General features: G+C 54.4%; 1 protein-coding gene across 1 annotated transcript; it reads left to right on the top strand.

Annotated features, from left to right (window-relative positions):
* Window positions 1–9,916: 9,916 nt before the first annotated feature.
* PPP1R9B (protein phosphatase 1 regulatory subunit 9B) lies at window positions 9,917–20,651 on the top strand. The gene is made up of 10 exons (XM_083877614.1): window positions 9,917–11,217; window positions 15,006–15,138; window positions 15,750–15,870; window positions 16,099–16,203; window positions 16,792–16,930; window positions 17,068–17,220; window positions 17,305–17,358; window positions 17,839–18,068; window positions 18,477–18,573; window positions 20,540–20,651. The coding sequence occupies exons 1-10, from the start codon at window positions 9,925–9,927 to the stop codon at window positions 20,591–20,593; spliced, it is 2,379 nt and encodes a 792-aa protein (XP_083733740.1). The 5' UTR covers window positions 9,917–9,924; the 3' UTR covers window positions 20,594–20,651.
* Window positions 20,652–20,653: the final 2 nt, after the last annotated feature.

The raw sequence follows: 20,653 nt of genomic DNA, 5'->3' as shown, positions 1-20,653 counted from the left end.
CAGTTCCCCGTTGTTATCACTGGGTGTACAGATGATACTCCTCAATATCTTCTGCTGATCACATATTACAAAAATATGTGCTTCAGCATGGAAAAAAAAATTGGCTCATACCGTTCCACACAGAAAATATTCTTTGCCTGTTATTCCTCATTGGGAGACGTTTTCTGACAGAACATTCTAACTCAGCCAGGGATTTCAAAAAAGTAGAACTGTAATTCTCAAAAAGAATAAAGTCCATACTTGCTCACTCTCAAAACACTTGTTAAAACTTTAAACTTAAAGGCTGTTTTCTGGCCCAGTTAACAACTGACAGGCCATTCAAACATACATCCCCAACGTGTCATTTGGAACACGAGGATCTTTGGGAAGAGCAGGGGTGTTGGGAAAGACAGGAAGGACTTATGAATACGACTTCATGGTAAAAAATACTGCAGATACAAGACCTGTAAGTGAAATAGAAATGGAAGCCAGTTTGGAGATGTGAGCATGGCAGGCAGGAAGACGGTGATTAAGCTGACAAAAGGATAAGAATGTTGCCTTTCCACCTCGGCAAAAGGCCTCCAAGAACAAATGCATAAGAAAGAAGTCTATAGAGAGTAAAATGACATGGTAATGCAGTCGTTCTTATAGGCTGCATGCAAAGTTTGTAGGTTTTGTATCTCACGCCCGGTTGGTCAATGTGAATTAGAATATTCAACAGAAAAAAGGATATATTGTATTGTCACAAGAGGATCTCTCTCTTACTCTCTTGCCCTCTTATCCCCTCTTCTCCTCTCTTGCCCTCTTGTCCACTCTTGTCCTCTCCTCCCCGCTCTTGTCCACTCATCCCCTCTCCTCTCTCTCACCTCCCTTGCTCCTGTTTTCTCCCCACGTTTTTCCCCTGCTCCTGCCCCGTTTTTCCCCCTGAGCTCTCTTCTATTTCTCTCTCCCCATTCTCTCTTTAGGGCTTTGCTCCAGCCCAGGCTGGTGGCTGAAGGCAAAGCCCTCTTTACCCACCACCCTTGTAATAATAAACCCAGGTGTTTTTAGAGCATCTTAGGTGTGCAGAGTTCCTTGTCCCTGCCCATCCACGGAGAAAAATCCCTACACAGGGGGACTATCACGTTGGCTTTGCACCATCAGGATTTATAATGTGGTCTCACCATACCCACCAGGCAATAAAATTCTGGTTAACATACCGGCATTTCTTTGGATTGATGAGTCTCGAGATGGAAAACTGCAGAGATGAAGCAGCAGCTTTTACAGAAGTTCTCCTTCACATCTGATCCCTACAAGGGAGGCTGTAAGAAACAGAAATGGTTTTGCATTTCAGTTCTTAGTCATAATAAGTACTTTCAATGACTGACCGTAGCTATTTATTCTTTAACCAGGACAGGCTGAAGGTCTGAACTGGAATTCTTACACTGACACGGTGTCTCTGCTCAATCTCCTCCATCCTAACCCAGCAGCTGTGAACCTGCACAGTCAATCCAAGAACAAAGGCCGGAGCAGAAAAACCCCATTAAAACGGCACAAATGCAACTCCACGTTCCTCAGAGGACAAAAGATTGTTGTGGGGTTTTTTTAAGTAAAATACAGCTTTATGACCAAAACCACCAAATTGTGTGTTTTGCCTGGTAAGAAACAGGCTGAGGCCAGCAGCAATTACTGGTCCATAGCTCAGAGTCCAGGTTTCCTGAGCCACATGTTGCACTTTAAACCATTGCAATATTCAGCAGTAACTGATGGACCCACCCTTGGTTCATGTGAAGAATCCCACCCTCAACCTATTTATAGTTCTGTCCTCCATGGGACCACTTCCATCTTTTAATTACACAGCATTTCATTAGTTTATTCATCAAAATGAACAAAAAAAACTCTTGGGATAAAATTCAGTACATCAAACAGTGATTAATTTTAATTACCTTGAGACACATTAATTTAATGTATTTATTCTCATTCTAACCACTGTGCTTTGTCTTAGAATGAATTGTTCTAAAAGTATCTTCCTCTCATTCTTTCTTTTCTGAAGTTTAAGTCTTAACGGAGCACCAAGAGGGTTTTAGCCAGCGAGATTGGATTTTAAAAACATCCTACAAAGAAGCGCTGCTATTCCTTTTTATATTCAACTCCAGCTTTCCTCAAGAATTTTAATTTTTTATTTTCTTTTAATTTTTATTATTTTTTACTTTACTTTTAATTAGTTTTAGATTTTTTTATTTAACTTTTTATATTAGTTATTTTTAAATTTTTTTTTCATGTTCTTTTATTTGTTGTTATGGATTTTTAAAAATTTTTTGATTTTTTTAATTTAGTTTTTTCTTTTAATTTTTATTTTGATTTTTACTTTATTACTTTTAATTTTTTTTGTTCATGTTGTTTTCTTTGTTTTTATTTTGTAACTCTCTGAACCTCATTGTTTAGTAACAAAGAAATACAAAACAAACAAAAAAACCAAAACCAAAGTAAAAGAAAACAACTCACAAGCAAACCCCCCTCCCAAAAGAACACAGAAAGAAAATGTAGCAATATTATTTTAATAAAAATTAAATCTTTCTAGCCTGCTTAGAAAACCAGGTTAATTTAATTCTGATTAATTGTGGTTCTGATGTGTTAGGTAAATGAATTCATGTAGTTTAAAATATCATTTAAAATATAAACTAAGACTTACTTTAAAAAAATAAATACAAAAAACCTAAATATACAAATACACATAATAAAAACAGAATTATAAAATATGAAAAATAATTAATAATAAAAGAAATACAATATTACATGTATAATAATAATAATAATAATAATAATAATAATAATAATAATAATAATAATAATAATAATAATAATAATAATATAATTATTAATATAATACGCCCCGGGCTGAGCTGTGCGGGAGTGCTGCCGCCGTGTGGACACAGAGCGGTACTGCAGCTCTCTCCCGTGCTGAGCTATGCGGGGGTGCTGCCGCCGTGTGGACACAGAGCGGTACTGCAGCTCTCCCCCGTGCCCGGCCCGCGGGCGTGTGGCAGCGCCGGGCTGTGAGCTCAGGAGCAGCGCCGCCGCCCGACCTTCCAAAGACGGCGGCAAAAAGGGCAAGGACCCTGGCGGCGTCGTGCTGGCTGCCTGCGCGCGACTCCCCAGACCATGGCACCGCCCAGGCGCGATTTTCCGCGGGTATACCCAGATGTGCGGGCACGGGCTAGGGGCTCAGAGGCGCCGCGGGCAGGTTCACGTATTTTAAACTAATCAGGCGCCTGTGTTACCCAGCAGGGAAGGGAGCCTTAGTAGTGCCACAAAAAAGATGGCGGACGACCGGAAGTGGCTTCACCCACAACAAGGAAGTGGCTTCACCCACAACAAGATGGCGGCGAGTAAGGGCAAAAGTCACGTGACGCCCCTCTCAAAATGGCGACTCGGCGCGACCCGCCAGACCGTCTAAAGCTGGCGGCTAAAAGGGCAAGGACCTGGATGGAAATCCCCACCTCCCTACTCAAAGCAGCAAAGAATCCCCCCGAGGATGTGAAAAATGAGGTTTACTTTTTGGTAAATTTTAAGGACTATGTTTAATAAAATAATTAAGACAATTAGGAGATTAAAAAAAAGTTAAGTTTGGGTTGGTTGGGTGATTTGGCATTTAGTTAAGTTTACACTTTGCTATTTTAGAGACAATTTTTAAATACTTTTTTTTATTGCAATAGTTTATGAATTTCATAAACTAGTTTTTATATTTTAGGAACTGTTTTGTATTGGGGTTTTTTTTGGGGTTGCTTTTTTAGAGTATGTGTGCTTTCTGGTTGTGTTTTTATTATTACTTTTAGGTTGGGTTTTGGTTTGTGCTTTTTGTAGGTGGTAGATGCTGATAGTTGGTGTATTAGTAGCAGATTTTTTTTTATATGTTTACTGGATGTTATTTTAACTAAACAGACAGTTTAAGTATCCTTACATCAACTACTCCCATTATATCTAATCTTTTTACCAATAGCAGAAATAAACTTATATCCTATATCCTTACTATGTTATTAATCATATAGCACACATCTTGGTAAAAGCCAATTTTATAATACACACATATAACACGGCTATTTCACTACTGAGGGGATACAAACACAGTATCTGGTTTGAACCTTCATCTCCAGGTAAACTTGAGCCCAGGACTTGTTGCTCAGGCTTTGGGACTTCACAAGTCACAGCAAACTCCCAGATGGCCAAGCATTTACACCTCTGGTGCTGAGGTTCTGGACCCATTCTGGCTGAACTGTATTTACAGTCCAACTGCAGCAATCCTGCTTTGCATCACACTCTGAAATGGCCTGGAAGGAACTGGGCAAAAAGAGCCTGGAAAGCATGAAAACTTACTGAGACTGCCATCCCAACACCTCCCCCAGACATCCAGCTCAAGGAAGTATTCCAGCTGAAGCAGATCCTAAAGGAAACCCTACCACTGGCAATGGCAGACCACAGCACGGGGTGCCCTGAAGTCCCCAGCTGCTGAGGGAGCTGGAACAAAAGCATTGCCAGCATTAAAGCAAGGGAGGGGCTTTGGTAAGGATTTTTCTTATTTTCTTGGGAAAATCCTAGGAGAAAAATCATGTTCAGCTGTTTACTGCGTGAAATCAACACTAAACCAACCACTCTGGAACACGCAATAGCAGCTCCTGCTAAAACTCCATTGGGAATTCTCCTTGGGGTTGAGCCTAAAGCACCTCAGCCCCCAGGGAGTGCAAAGACAAACCCAAATGAACAAGTCCCTCCCCTACCAAGCAAAGCAGAACAAAGAGAGAGGACAGCACTGATGCAAACAGCTCCAGAAACTCCTCCTGCAGGTTGTCACTGCCTTTCCTGTAAGAATGAAAGCTAAGCAGAAGCTCAATCCAAAACTTACAGAGTCGTTGATTACAGCAGCCTCAAAAACACCATAAAGAGAAACAAAGAGGTAACAAAGGGACAAACACCAAACAAGCCTCACAAACAGGGACTCATCAAGCTGGGACTCGCAGAAACTCCCCCAACTCCATCTGCTGCTTCTTTCTCTCCCAACAAGTCTCGTTTCAGTTCTTGTCCAACACTTGCCAGGGACCTCGAGAGAAGAAAAGGTGCAATTAGTACTGTCCATTAAGGTAACAGGCTTTGGGTTCAGCCTCCTGGAAATAGAAGCAGACACTCCTCACCTTGCTGGAGCTGAGTTAATCATTCCCTGCTCTGCTCTCCTTCAGCCACGCTGCCAAGCCCAGCATTGCTGCAGATCTGCAACAGAAAAGCAGTTTATCCACAGGCAGCTGCTCCAAACACACATTTCCCATCAGGTAACCAGAGCAGTTTATCCACAGGCAGCTGCTCCAAACACACATTTCCCATCAAATAACCAGAGGAACCCAAGTGTTTATCTTACATCTCCCCAAGCATGCCCAAAGCCTCATGTACACAAGAGCACCACGTTCCCACAGGGTGGCAAAAGAACATGGAACAGACTCAATCCATTATTTCTCAGACAATTAATCCAATAAACCTCTGTGCACTTGCACAGCTTGATGTGGGGGGTCAATACACCTTCTGTATATGCTGAAAACAAGCTAAATTAAAGCAACGCTTGCCTCCCCATCCCACAGAGAAAAAGATCTTGAGATTCTGAGGCAAACTCCGACCAACACACGGAACAAGAGACATTCAACCCAACCCCCAGCTGCACCTGTTACCACCCATCATATAATACATACCTCAATACAATCCCACACCCTATAGAGAAATCAATGAAGATGTTCTTGCCTTATTAAAATAGCCCAGAGACACCACACAGAGCGGCAGAACCAGCAGCCCTTTCCGGGACCCTTTTGAACCCCCGCCCGGCTCGCGATTGGCGGGCTCGCTGAGGCATCGGCAGCGCTGATTGGACAGCTGGCCCCGGGGACCGCCCCGGCCCCGCCCCGGTTCGCGATTGGCGGGCTCGCTGAGGCATCGGCAGCGCTGATTGGACAGCTGGCCCCGGGGACCGCCCCGGCCCCGCCCCGGCTCGCGATTGGCGGGCTCGCTGAGGCACCGGCAGCGCTGATTGGACAGCGGGCCCCGGGGACCGCCCCGGCCCCGCCCCGGCTCGCGATTGGCGGGCTCGCTGAGGCATCGGCAGCGCTGATTGGACAGCTGGCCCCGGGGACCGCCCCGGCCCCGTTTTCCCGTCCCGAGCACCGGCAGGTGTGAGCATTTAGGATGAGGAGGGGCACAGACCAGCAATAGGTGTGGGCTGTAATGGATAATGAGGGGACAGTGGACTTTTTTTTTTTTTTTTTTTCCTTTTTAGCTTCATCTTAGTAAACCCTCACTGGTGCTCCCAGGAGAAAAAAGAGTTATGGAGACAAAAGGAGTCAAAAGTGAGGGGAAAAAAAATCCTCTTCTGTTGTTGTCTGTGTTTAAACTGGAGGAAATTTCTTTTTCACCTAGAATTTTAATGAGTTATGGTATGTCTACGTGTTCTTTATTCAGTATTATGTTCTTTGGTGGTATGTAGGTTTTGTTTGGGTTTTTTTTTTTTGTGTTATTTATTATGTGTAATTTGTTTTTTGAGTGAAGATGATGTTATAGTGGAATTTTTGTATTTGAGGTAGAACTAATTTAAGTAGCTTTTTTTGAGAGACCTCTGACACATATTATTGGGGTTTTGCGTATTATCCGTAGGAATTCAGGTTGGATAGGGCTAGCTTTTTCTTTTTAGTGGCTTTAAGGTGGTTTTTAATATTTTATTGTGTAGCTTTATTTAGTTTGTAGATGCCGTATGATGAGGGATGTGGCGTATTTATTTCACGTTAGGTTTTGTAGCTTACGTGTTGCTCAGAGTATTTTTGAGCCCAGTTTTGTCCTTGAATTAGTTCTGCTGGGATGTTGTGCTTTTCAAGGGTACATTTTCTAAGGTTTATCATGGATTAATTGGCTGTAGCGTGAGGTATAGGGGAGATTTTTATTTATTTAGTGGTGGCTTTGTAGCATTTGTTTTAGTGGGTTTGAGATGGAATAATAAAACTTTCTGTTATTTTGAGGTGAGATGGTAAATTCAGAAAGTCCTTCTGTGAGTTGTAGCTCAGCTCCTTTGGTCTCTTATCAGCTGTTCTGGTGTTGATAAAATAATGGAATTATTTTAATTTTTAATTAGGTGTTTTTAGGTTTTATTGCAGTTAAAAGTTGTGATTTTTGTTACGTTAGTAATAGAAAATAGGTTTTGATTTTTGTATATAGTGATGGGATTGGCGTATACGGTGTACTAATGTTGACTAAGGATTTAAAATTCTGTGGTTTTGATGTGTTAGCTTAATGAATTTATATAGTTTAAAAGACATGGGGTTTATGGTTATTTAGTTAGAGGCCAGCCTTTAAGTTGGGGGGTTCTGGACATATATTTTGGAGGTTCTTTGAGGAGAATGGATATGGGATTATTTTTATTACATTTGGTGGCATGAGTATAGGTTATGAGTTGGCTTTTTTTGGTGGGCTTTTGTTTGTGTTTTGTTTTCTAAAATTGATATATTTGTGTGGTGAGGGCAGTGGTACTTCTAGTGCAACTCTAAACATCCCTTATTGTTTGTGTGTTTCAGGTGGTGCAGTTGTATCACACTGAGATCCTCTCACTGACCAGCCAACAGCCCTGCTGGGATCATCCGTGGATGTTTGGTTTTCTTTATGGCACCTGACTAAGAGGCAGCAGCCTGGTGACAGCAGGAATTTCCCAGTGGCAGAGGTGGCCTTCTGTGGCACCTGATGTGAATTCTCATCCCTGGGCATCCCAGAGATAAGTGAAGGGCTCGGAGCCATAGAGGAGATGAAAGTGGGGTGCCAGGTCAGGGGTCACCAGGAGGGATTTTTGAGTCAAGTTTGGTGACAGGGATGTCCAAGATGTGACCCCTTTAGGGCACGTAAAGGGAAGGTCTCACAGTGCTGAGGTGAACAGGGCAGAGCAGTCCCAGGGAATGTCATGTCACTTTTCTGTTGTGCACTCTGTGTCTTTTGAGTGTCTTGTGTGGTGTGTCTTTTGCCTTAACCCTTCAAGGGGTCTTTTAGGATTGCCAGGCATCAACCTTAACATCTCCCTATTCCTGCTGCTGATACCGGGCCGGGTGTCAAACCCTTGACTCAAGTGCTCAGACACACTTCAGAATCCATCTCTCTTCACAACCAGCCAGTCCGGTGCCTTTCCAGGGCTTGTTCTGAGCTGTATCCACAGCTGTGCACCACCACGATCCATTCTGGGACACATCAGCAGGGGGGACACAGGCACAGACCTGGGGAGGGGGACACAGCAGACACAATCCATGGGGGGACACACGGGGACACATCAGCGAGGGGGACACAGTGGACACTATCAGAGGGGGGGACACGGGGGGACAAGAACTGGAGGGGGGACACAGGCACAGACCTGGGGAGAGGGACACCGTGGACACTATCAGAGGGGGGGACACAGGGGGACATCAGCAGGGGGGACACACAGGCACAGACCTGGGGAGAGGGACACAGCAGACACAACCCGAGGGGACACACACAGGGGGACAGAACCAGGGGACACACACAGGGACAGAACCGGGGGTGACACGCAGGGACAGAACCAGGAGGGACAAACAGGACAGAACCGGGGGGGGACACACGGGGACACATCAGCGAGGGGGACGCGGGGAGAGAGCTGGGGAGGGGGGGGACGACACAGGCACAGACCTGGGGAGGGGGACAGGAAGGACACAACCCATGGGGGGACACACAGGGGGACAAGAACCGGGGGGGGGACAGAACTGAGGAGGGGGACACAGCAGACACAATCCGAGGGGGGACACGGGGGACACTTCAGCGAGGGACACACAGGGACAGAACCAAAGGGTGACAAACAGAGGACAGAACCAGGGGTGACAAACAGGGGGACAAGAACCAGGGTGACAAACAGGGGGACAAGAACCAGGGGGACACACAGGGACAGAACCGGGGGTGACACACAGGGGGACAAGAACCAGGGGGGACACACAGGGACAGAACCGGGGGTGACAAACGGGGGGACAAGAACCAGGGGGTGGCAGCAGCGGCCCAGCCGGGCAGGGCAGGGCTGGGGGGCCCCCACACTGCACAGCGCCGCCGCCTGGGCGGGGAACGGAGAACGCTGCTGAGGAAGAGGAAAAAAGGGAGGGGAAAAAGGAGGAGAAAAAAGAGGAAAAAAGAAGGAAAAAAGGAGGGAAAAGGGAGGAGAAAAAGGAGAAAAGAAGGGAGGAAAAAAAAGGAGGAAAAAAGAGGGAAAAAGAAGGAAAAAAAGGAGGAAAGAAGGAGGAAAAGGGAGGAAAAAAGGGAGAAAAAGGAGGAAAAAAGGGGAAAAAAGGTGAAGAAAAGGGGAGGAAAAAATAAGGAAAAAGGAGAAAAAAGGAGGAAAAAAGGGAGGGGAAAAGGAGAAAAAGGGAGGGAAAAAGGGAGGGGAAAAGGAGAAAAAGGGAGGGGAAAAGGAGGAAAAAAGGGAGGAAAAAAGGAGAAAAAAGAGGGAAAAATAAGGAAAAAAGGGAGGAAAAAGGGAAGAAAAAAGGCGGAAAAAAAAGGAGGAAAAAAGGGACGAGTAAAAGGAGGAAAAAAGAAGGAAAAAAAGGAGAAATAAAGGAGAAAAAAAGGGAGAAAAAAGAAGGAAAAAAGGAGGAAAAGGAGCAGCGAGCGCCGCTCAGACCCAGAGGGCTCTGCGGGCAGAGCGGGGCGGGCAGAGCGGCGGCTCCATCAGCATCATCAGCATCACCGGCGCGCAGAAAACGGGAAGAGGAGGAGGAGAAGGAGGAGGAAAGGAAGGAAATAAAGCAGCACCACGGCCCTGAGGATCCCCCACAGGATGGCCATGGCCTGACCCACCCCAGGACAGCACAGCCCCCCCCAGCCCCGCACAGAGCCCCCCGCCCATGAAGAACCGGGGGCGGCAGCGCCGGTAACGGAGAAAACGATGCGGGTTCCCCCAGAATGCTGAGGACACAAACAGGAGGGGCCGGGGGGTCCCCCTCGGCCGGGGGAGCGGCGGGGACGGGCGGGGGGGGGCTCAGGAGCGCATCCCCTCACCGAAACGCTTACGAGGCCACCATCCAAAACCTGGCGCCTACAAAGGAGGTGGAAAGCGAGGAAGGCAAGAAAAGCCGGGGGAAGAAGTATGGCTCCAACGTGCATCGCATCAAGAACATGTTCCTGCAGATGGGGACGGCGCCCGGGCCTGAAGGATCCTGCGAGATGGGAAAAAACAAGGAAAAACCGGTGCGTTTATCCCTGCCCAGAACAGGCAGTTTGGGAGACCAGGTGGATCAGGGAAATCTCCTCAAATTGGGCACCAGCGTCTCCGAGCGCGTCAGTCGCTTCGATTCCAAACCACCCGAACCCAAAGCTTTCTCCAAGCTGCAGGAGACGCGTAAAATCTTCGAGAGGAGCCTGCAGGAAAAAGCCAGCACGGCCAGGTTGTTGCTGCGGAAGGAACGAGCCGGTTTCCAGGACCGCAAGTTGGATGTGGTGGTCAGATTTAATGGTAGCACGGAATCTTTGGATAAATTGGAGGCGGCCGACGCTGTGTCGCCCACCGTGAGCCAGCTCAGCGCTGTTTTTGAGAAGGCAGACCTGAGGAACAACCTGCACAAGGCTCAGGGGAAGGTGGGAGGTGCTGCTGGTGTGGTGGCCAAAGGGGTGGTCAAGAGGCCCAAGGTGTTTGCTGAGGTCACTCGTCCCGGGGATGGTCAGTCCGGTCCATCCAGAGCGAGGTTGGCCGATGAGGAGAAGGATAAAGTGGGGAAAAGCTCGGTGAAAACGGTGGAAAAGGAGGTTGTGGCAGCCACGCCGAGGGTGCAGGAGGTGTGCAAGATCAAACCCGTGGAGGTGGAGGAGAGTGGAGAAGGCGAGGAGGAAGAAGAAGAAGAAGAGGAAGAAGAGGCGGCGGGAGAAGCGGCACCACCCGCGCCCCAAACGGCCAAAGGGGATGAAGGCCCTGCTGTCCCAAGGCCGGACGGGGGTTCAGGGCTGGCCGAGGGCTCCAAGGAGGAAGGAGAAGGCTCCGAGGAGGCCAAAAAGGAGGATTTCTCCGAGGCGGACCTGGTGGACATAAGTGCCTACAGCGGGCTTGGGGAGGACTCGGGGGGCAGCGGCCTGGACGAGGAGGAGGAGGAGGCCGAAGGGTTGTACGAGCCCGAGTCGGGCTGCGTGGAGATCCCGGGCTTGTCCGAGGAGGAGGAGCCCGTCCCCAACCGCAAGATCCAGTTCAGCACGGCGCCCATCCAGGTGAGCTGCCGGGGCCTCCAGGGATGGACAGAGGGAGGGCAGGTAGGGTGAGAGGGACCAGAGGGAGGGGTACCAAGGTGATGGACACCCCAGAGTGATGGGTAACCAGGGTGAGGAGCACCCCAGGGTGAGTTGAGGGGTAACCAGGGTGATGGACATCCCAGGGTGAGGAGCATCCCAAGGTGATGGGCATCAGGGTGATGGATACCCCAGGATGAAGAGTAGCAGGGTGAGGAGCATCCCAGGGTGAGGGGTACCAGGGTGAGGAGCACCCCAGGGTGAGTTGAGGGGTACCCCAGGGTGAGGGGTACCAGGGTGAGGGGTATCAGGGTGAAGGGTAACCAGGGTGAGGAGCACCCCAAGGTGATGGACACCCCAGGGTGAGGGGTACCAGGTGATGGACACCCCAAGGTGATGGGCACCAGGGTGATGGACATCCCAGGGTGAGGAGGATTCCAGGATGAACAGTATCAGGGTGAGGGGTACCCCAGGGTGAGGAGCACCCCAGGGTGAGTTGTATCAGGGTGATGGACATCCCAGGGTGATGGATATCAGGGTGATGGATACCCCAGGATGAAGGGTATCAGGGTGAAGGGTAACCAGGATGAGGGGTAACCCAGGGTAATGGACACTCCAGGGTGAGGGGTACCAGGATGATGTATACCCCAGGGTGAGGGGTAACCTGGGTGAGGAGGACCCCAGGGTGAGTTGAGGGGTAATCAGGGTGATGGTACCCCAGGATGAGGAGGACCCCAGGATGAGGTGTAGCAGGGTGATGGCCATTCCAGGATGAGGTGTAGCAGGGTGATGGCCATTCCAGGATGAGGTGTAGCAGGGTGATGGACACCCCAGGGTGGTGGGCACCCTGGGTGAGGGGCGGCCCAGGGCAAGTTGAAGGGTACTCAAGGTGATGGGTAACCAGGGAGAGGAGGACCCCAGGGTGAGGGGTAACCCAGGGTGAGATGTAGCAGAGTGATGGACACCCCAGGGTGATGGGCACCAGGGTGAGGGGCAGCCCAGGGTGACAGGCAGCTCATCCTGGGGTGTGTCACCCCCACAAAATCACCCCTTTGGTGAGGACAGGAGAGGGGGTCTCTGTCCCCATGCCCTGTGCCCACCATGGGACAGGCCTTCCTGCCTGTCCCCTGTCCCTATCCTTGTCCCTTTCCCTGTCCCCTGCCCCCTGTCCCTATCCCTGTCCCTGTCCCATCCCTGTCCCCAGTCCCTGTCCCCATCCCTGTCCCATGAATGGCCATCCCTGTCCCCTCCAGGGCCACCATGATGGGGACAGGTGGCACTTGGGGACCCGCCGTGCTGGGCCAGGCCCATCCCTCAGTGCCACCCCCCTTTGGTGTCTTCAGGGGGTCCCTATTTTGGGTGGGGATACCCCAAAACCCCCCAGTGTGAGTGTGAGGGGCTGGGACCACCCTGAGCATCCCCTGGGGGCTCCTCCCAGCCAGAGGGGTCCTTGGGGACAAGGTGGCCATGGGGACAATGTGCCACCAACCCGGGGCCCAGGACAGTTTTGGGAAGGGGAGGAAGAGGAGGATGAGGAGGAAGAGAAGGAAGATGAGGAAGGGAAGGAAGAGGAGGAAAAGGAAGAAGAGGAGGAAAAGGAGGATGAGGAGGCAGAGAAGGAAAATGAGGAAGGGGAGGAAGAGGAGGAAGGGGAAGAAGAGGAGGATGAGGAGGAAAAGGAGGAAGGGAAGGAAAAGGAGGAAGAGGAGGAAGGGGAGCAAGAGAAGGAAGAGGCGGGAGAAGAGGAAGGGGAGGAAGAGCAGAAGGAGATGAAGGGGAGGAAGAGGAGGCAGAGAAGGAAAAGGAGGAAGGGAAGGAAAAGGAGCAAGGGAAGGAAGAGGAGGCAGAAGAGGAAGGGGAAGTCTCTCAGCAGCGTGGCCGGGTGGGCGGCATCACCCCCCCCCTTTACCCGCAGCGCTCCTGCCCCTTTGGGGGGTCTCCTTTGGGGATTTTTTAGTGCCGGGGGGATATAAATCCACCCCACATCTATTTGGGGGTGTTCCCTCCCCTCAGATCCCCCCGAACCGCGGGAGCAGTGGTGCCTTTGTGCCAGGGCCGGGTTATTTTTAGAGCCCGGCCTAAATTCTGGCTCTGAGTCAGAGCGGGTGGGTGGCCCCAGATGGGACATGGGGGGACAGGGATGGGGACATGGGGGGACAGGGGACAGGGATGGGGACATGGACAGGGACATGGGGACATGGGGGGACAGGGGACAGGGATGGGGACAGGGACGTGGGGACATGGGGGGACAGGGATGGGGACATGGACAGGGGACAGGGATGGGGACATGGGGGACAGGGGACAGGGGGACATGGGGGACAGGGACAGGGGGACAGGGATATGGGGGACAGGGAGGGACAGGGGACAGGGATGGGGACAGGGACAGGGGACAGGGACATGGGAGGACAGGGGACAGCGACATGGGGGGACAGGGACAGGGGGACAGGGATATGGGGGGACAGCGACAGGGGACAGGGACATGAGGGGACAGGGACAGGGGACAGGGACAGGGGACAGGGACATGGGGGGACAGGGACAGGGGGACAGGGGACGGGGGGACAGCGACAGGGGACAGGGACATGAGGGGACAGGGACAGGGGACAGGGACAGGGGACAGGGACATGGGGACAGTGCTGACCCTGAGCTGGGGTGGCCTCGGTGCCGTGGGGGGCAGCCAGACCGGCCCAGGGGAGGGTGGTCTGGGTGTGGATGGAGATTTTGGGGTTTTTGGTGTGTCCCGTTCACCCCATGGATGGCAGTTTTGGGTGCCCTGCTCACCCCATAGTTGGGGGATTTTGGGGTGCTCTGTCCACCCCATGGATGGAGATTTGGGGAATTTTTTAGGGTGCTCTGTTCACCCTATGGATGAAGGTTTTGTGGTTTTGGGGTGCTCTGCTCACCCCATGGATGGAGATTTTGGGATGCCCTGTTTACCCCATGGATGACGGTTTTGGGGTGCTCTGGGAGGGGAACACATTTTGGGGTGTGTGGGGTGGACACCCAGGGCTCAGAGCCCCCCAGACCCCTGCCCTGGTCATGCTGAGCCCCCAAACCCATTTGAGGGAGGGGTGGGTGACACTGGGGACCCCCCCCCACCCAACCCAGCACTGGGGGCACATTCCAGCCCTCTCCCCAAATTCCCCCAGGAGGCTGGGACAGGGTGGGGACAGCAGGGGACCCCCAGAGCCCCCCAGGGACAGGGGGACATGGGTGTGTCCCACTCCTGCTCCACCCTGTCACCCCCAGGTGCCACTGGGGTGTCCCCAGCCTTTGTCCCCTGCCACTCATCCCTAATTCCCTTTGTGGCCAGGATTTATCCCGGGTTTTATCCCTAATCCCCTCCTGGGGCCCCTCCAGGGACATCTGGCAGGCCCAGCCAGCCCCTCCTGGGGGGCTGGGATGTCACCAGGGTGGGGACAGTGGCCTGGTGGCACTTCCCAGATGGGGTAGGGAGGGTTATGGGGTGTCCTAAAACAGGGGGAAGCACCCCCAGGGGTGTGAGGGGTCTTTGGGTTCCTTCCTTCCTTCCTTCCTTCCTTCCTTCCTTCCTTCCTTCCTTCCATCCATCCTTCCATCCATCCATCCATCCTTCCATCCATCCATCCATCCATCCTTCCATCCATCCCTCATCCATCCCTCCACCCCTTTACCCTTCCCTCTCTCCCCACACCCCAATTTAGGATTTTTCAGGCCTCCCACCTTCTCACCATTCCCTGGAGATCCCCGTGGGGGTCTCCCCTGTTCCTGAGCCCCCCCCTGTGCCCCCCCAGGTGTTCAGCACTTACTCCAACGAGGACTATGACCGCCGCAATGAGGACGTGGATCCCATGGCGGCCTCGGCCGAGTACGAGCTGGAGAAGAGGGTGGAGAGGCTCGACCTCTTCCCTGTGGAGCTGGAGAAAGGTGGGTCCTGACCCTAAACCCCTGGAGAAAGGTGGGTCCTGCCCTAAACCCCTGTATGGCATCCCTGGAGAAATGGGGGTCCTGTGGGTCCTGTCCCCAAACCCCTCTGGGGTCCTAGAGAAAAGTGGGTCCTGCACCAAAACTCACCTGGGGGCCCTTGAGAAAAGTGGGTCTTGTGGGTCCTCACCCCAAATCCCTGTAGGGCCCTGGAGAAAGGTGGATCCTGACCCCAAAATTCCCTTTGGGAACCCTGGAGAAAGGTGGGTCCTGCCCCAAAGCCCCTATAGGGGACCCCTGGAGAAAGGTGGGTCTTGTCCCCAAACCCCAGTTGGAGCCCTGGAGAAAGGTGGGTCCTGCACCAAAACTCACCTGGGGCCACTGGAGAAAGGTGGGTCCTGACCCCAAAATTCCCCCTGGGAACCCTGGAGAAAGGTGGATCCTGAGGGTCCTGATCCCAAAATTCCCCCTGGGAGCCCTGAACAAAAGTAGGTCCTGCCCTAAACCCCTGGAGAAAGGTGTGTCCTGTGGGTCCTGTCCCCAAACCCCCCCGGGGATCCCCGTGCCCCCCTGGAGGTGTCACCCGGCCAGGACCCGGCTCTGTGTCCCCACAGACTCGGAGGGTCTCGGGATCAGCATCATCGGGATGGGCGCGGGGGCCGACATGGGCCTGGAGAAACTGGGAATCTTCGTCAAGACGGTGACGGAAGGAGGGGCGGCCCATCGGGATGGCAGGTACCCCCCAGCTGGGGTCATGGGGGGCCCCAAAACGGGGGGCAGCACCCCCAGGGGTCTGAGGGGTCTTTGTGGTTATCCCTTCCTTCCATCCCTCCATCCCTCCATTCCTCCAGATACATCCCAGCCGGGCCAGGGAGGGTTTATGGGGTGCCCCACAACTGGGGATCAGCACCAGGACCTTCCAGGGGTGTCCCCAGGATTGGTGACACTGTCCCTTGTCCCCAGGATCCAGGTGAACGATCTGATAGTGGAGGTGGATGGCACCAGCCTGGTTGGGGTCACTCAGAGCTTCGCTGCCTCCGTGCTCAGGAACACCAAGGGCCGTGTGCGGTAGGAGACGGGGGGTTTGGGGGGATTTGGGGGGGGGAGTTGAGGGGTTCTGGGGGCTTTGAGACCCTCCCCAGGCCGTGCTGAGGTCCCTGACTGTCCCCACAGCCTGTCCCCACAGCCTGTCCCCAGAGTGTCACCCTGGTGATCCCCAAAGTGCTCCCGACTCATCCCCGGCCCCTGTGACACCCCCTGAGCCCAGCGCTGCCTGGAGAGCTGCAGAGGTGTCCCCTGGGGGTGTCCCCAGGTGCCCCCTGGCTGTGTCCCCTGATATCCCCTGTGCTCCCTGACCCACAGCACCCCCAGTTGTCCCCTGACCCTCAGTGTCCCCCTGGTGTTGCCTGGGTCTCTCCTGGCTGTACCTCGGCTGTCCCCTGGCTGTGTCCCCTGGTGTCCCCTGTGCCCCTTGACCCATGGTGTCCCCTGGCTCTCCCCTGGCTGTCCCTGGCTCTCCCTGCCTGTCCCCCACTATCCACTGGCTGTCCCCTGAGCCTCGGTGTCCGCTGAGGGTCCCCTGGGTGTGTCCCCTGGCTGTTCCCTGGCTCTCCCCAGCCTGTCCCCTGTGTCCCCTGACCCCCGGTGTCCCCGCAGGTTCCTGATCGGGCGGGAGAAGCCGGGCGAGCAGAGCGAGGTGGCGCAGCTGATCCAGCAGACGCTGGAGCAGGAGCGGTGGCAGCGGGAGATGATGATGGAGCAGCGCTACTCCCAGTACACCGAGGACGACGAGGAGGTGAGCGGGGACAAGGAGGGGACAGAGCCGTCCTGGGGAGGAGGGGACACTCCATCCCTCCATCCATCCATCCATCCATCCATTCCTCCATCCGAGGAGGAGAAGGTGCCAACCCCACCCCGTCTTGTGTGTCCCAGACTGGGGAATACGCCACGGACGAGGAGGAGGAGATGAGCCCCATGTTCCCCAGCGGGGAAATGGCCATCGAGGTGTTTGAGCTGGCTGAGAACGAGGACGCGCTGTCCCCCGTGGAGATGGACCCCGAGAAGTTGGTGCACAAGTTTAAGGAGGTGAGGAGGGGGCTGGGGGTGAGTTGTTTAGGGGGGTTGTGACCATCCTGAGCCCACCCTGAGCCCACCCTGGTTCTCCCACAGCTCCAGATCAAACACACCGTGACCGAGGCTGAGATCCAGCAGCTCAAGAGGAAGGTGAGGAGGGGTCCAGGGAGGGGTGGGGGGACACCCTGACTGCTGTCCTGGTACCCTGAATGTCCTTGTCCTGCATGGGGCATTCCATGTCCTGACACGTCCTGCCTGTGCCCTGTGCCATGTCACCTGGCTGTGCCATCTCTTGTCCCCTGGCTGTGTCTTGTCCTATTCTTTGGCTGTCCCCTGTCCCATCCCTGTTCCCTGCCTGTCCCCTGTCCCATTCCCTGCCTGTCCTATGTCCCATCTCTGTCCCCTGTCTGTCCCACATCCCTGGTTGTCCCCACTGTCCCCTATCCCTGTCCCCCACCCTGGGGTGACCCCACTGTCCCCTGTCCCTGTCCCCTGGCTGTCCCCCACCCCGAGGTGACCCCGCTGTCCCCACTGTCCCCTATCCCTGTCCCCCACCCCTGGCTGTCCCCACTGTCCCCTATCCCTGTCCCCTGGCTGTCCCCCACCCCGGGGTGACCCCGCTGTCCCCAGCTGCAGAGCCTGGAGCAGGAGAAGACTCGCTGGAGGGCCGAGAAGGCCCAGCTGGAGCAGAGCGTGGAGGAGAACAAGGAGCGCATGGAGAAGCTCGAGGGCTACTGGATGGAGGCCCAGAACCTCTGCCAGGCCGTGGACGAGCACCTCAAGGAGACCCAGGCCCAGTACCAGACCCTGGAGAGGAAGTACAGCAAGGCCAAGAGGCTCATCAAGGAGTACCAGCAGAAGTGAGGGCACTCACAGTGTCCCCTAGGTGTCCCCTGGGGTGTTTTGGGGTGTCCCCGGGGTGTTTCAGGGTGTTTCAAGTTGTCCCCGGGTGTCCCTGGGGTGTTCCTGAGGTGTCCCAGGATGTCTCAAGGTGTCCCCAGAGTGTCCCAGGGTGTCCCCGGATGTCCTAGGGTCTCTTAGGATGTCCCTGGGGTGTTTCAGGGTGTCTTTGGGTGTCCCCTGTCCCTGACCATGACCCATCCTCTGGGAGACCCCCAGGCACCCCCTCCCCACCCTCCCCTGCCACCCAAACCCCCCAGGGATGTCCCCTCTCCTCGGTGACAATGTCCCAAACCCCCTGGGGATGTCCCCAACCCCCCAGGGCTGTCCCCTGCCCTCGGTGACCCTGTCCCCGCGTGTCCCCGCAGGGAGATCGAGTTCCTGAAGAAGGAGACGGCTCAGCGGCGGGTGCTGGAGGAGTCAGAGCTGGCGCACAAGGAGGAGATGGAGAAGCTGCAGGAGAAGGTGGGCGGGGGGCGCCGGGACGCAGGATGTCCCTGAGGCCCTGCCCGGCCCGGTTCGGCCCAGTTTGACCCAGTTCAGCCCGGTTTGGGTCGGTTTGGCCCCACCGTGCCCCCCCAGCGCTGGATCCCGGCGATCCCCGGACTGAGCCACGCCTGGATCCCAGATCCCGGAGGATCTGCTGCTGCTGCTGGACCTTCCTCCTGATCTGCCGCTGGATCTACCCGGGATCTGCTCAGGATCTGGTCGGGATCCACTCGGGATCTGCTCAGGATCCACTCGGGATCTGCCTCCTCTCCCGGCTCTGGATCGTGGGGGATCTGCCCGGGGTCCTGCTCTGGGGTGGGGCTGAGATCCCCTAAAAGGGGGCCAGGAGGGGGATCCTAAAGGGAACCAGAAGGATCCTCCTAAAGGGGAGCCAGAAGGATCCTCCTAAAAGGGGGCGAGAAGGATCCTCTAAAAGGGAACCAGAAGGATCCCCATCCCCTAAAAGGGAGTGAGAAGGATCCCCTAAAAGGGGGCAAGAAGGATCCTCCTAAAAGGGATTGAGTTGGATCCCCTAAAAGGGGATGAGAAAGATCCCCTTAAAAGGGGAGCGAGGAGGATCCTCCTAAAAAGGAACCAGAAGGATCCCCTTAAAGGGAGTCTGATGGATCCCCCTAAAAGGGAACCAGAAGGATCCCCTAAAAGGGGGTGAGGAGGATCCCGGGCCCCGCAGAGATCCCGGGGGATCCTGGGATGGGCCCGTGGGGATCCCCATGCTGGTCATGCCGGATCCCCCCGAGGGGCCCCGGGATCCTGAGCAGCCCCAGAGCGGGGCCAGGGCTGTGTGGGGCACACGGAGGGTCCCAAAGGATCCCCCGGGGCTGTGCGGGGGGTCCCAAAGGATCCCTCGGGGTCGCGGGGTCGCAGGGAGGGCCCAGGGGGCACCAGGACACAGCGGGGACGTCCCCAATAGAGTCCCCTCCCCATCCCACCCCACTCAGCCACCTCCATCAGCCCCAAAACGTCCCCTGGCATCACACAGAGACTCACCTGGTACCTGCCTGCAGCCCCCGACCCGCCCTGACCCGCCCCTGTCACCCCTGTGTGTCCCCACAGCCATCCCATTGTGTCCCACAGTCATCCCTGTGTCCCCTGTGTGTCCCCACAGTCATCCCTGTGTCCCCTGTGTGTCCCCACAGTCATCCCTGTGTGCCCCCAGTCATCCCAGTGTCCCTCAGTCATCCCTGTGTGCCCAGTGTGTCACCCCTGTCAGCACTGTGTGTCCTCACAGTCATCCCAGTGTCCCCACAGTCACCCCTGTGTGTCCCCCCTAGTCATCCCAGTATCCCCACTGTGTCCTCCTGGTTACCCCTATGTACCCCCAGTGTGTCCCCCAGCCATCCCAGTGTCCCCTGTGTGTCCCCCAGCCACCCCAGTGTGTCCCCACAGCCACCCCTGTGTATCACCACAGTCATCCCAGTGTCCCCCCCATCATCCCTGTGCCCCCCGTGTGTCCCCACAGTCACCCCAGTGTCCCCTGTGTGCCCTCTCAATCACCCCTGTGTCCCCCCCAAGTCATCCCAGTGTGTCCCCCTGTCACCCCAGTGTCCCCTGTGTGCCCAGTGTGTCCCCCAGTTATCCCTGTGTCCCCAATGTGTCCCCAATGTGTCCCCCCAGTCACCACTGTGTGTCCCCATAGTCATCCCAGTGACCCCAGTATGTCCCTCCCACTCACCCCTGTGTGTCATCCCTGTGTCCCCTCAAATACCGCTGTGCCCCCCCCGTGTCCCCCCTGTGACCCCCCCACCCATCACATGTTCCCATCCGTGTCCCCATGTCCCCCCCGTGTCCCTCTGTCCCCGCTGTGTCCCCCCGGTGTGTCCCCAGATGTGTCCCCATGTCCCCGCTGTGTCCCCAGTGTGTCCCCGCTGTGTCCCCCCGGTGTGTCCCCCCGCTGAGACCTTTCCCCTTTGCTGTTTTTCAGATCTCCGAACTGGAGGCCAAGCTGCAGACTTTGAAAAATTCCAACCCGACCTAAACCAACCCTGAGCCCGCAGCGATTCCGGCCTGGGGAGGGGGGACCCTCCATCCCTCCCCC

Source organism: Zosterops lateralis (genome assembly GCF_965231275.1).
Source record: "Zosterops lateralis genome assembly, chromosome: 24".
NCBI classification, from domain to species: Eukaryota; Metazoa; Chordata; class Aves; order Passeriformes; family Zosteropidae; genus Zosterops; species Zosterops lateralis.
Note: the sequence above shows the minus strand (reverse complement) of the source record. Positions and strands in the feature narration are given on the sequence as shown.

Excerpts from the sequence above, each read along its gene's own strand:
- PPP1R9B (XM_083877614.1), top strand. The coding sequence starts at position 9,925 with ATGCTGAGGACACAAACAGGAGGGGCCGGGGGGTCCCCCTCGGCCGGG. Across the intron at positions 16,204-16,791 it reads AACACCAAGGGCCGTGTGCG|GTTCCTGATCGGGCGGGAGA; the intron begins GTAGGAGACGGG and ends GTGTCCCCGCAG. Across the intron at positions 17,359-17,838 it reads TCCAGCAGCTCAAGAGGAAG|CTGCAGAGCCTGGAGCAGGA; the intron begins GTGAGGAGGGGT and ends CGCTGTCCCCAG.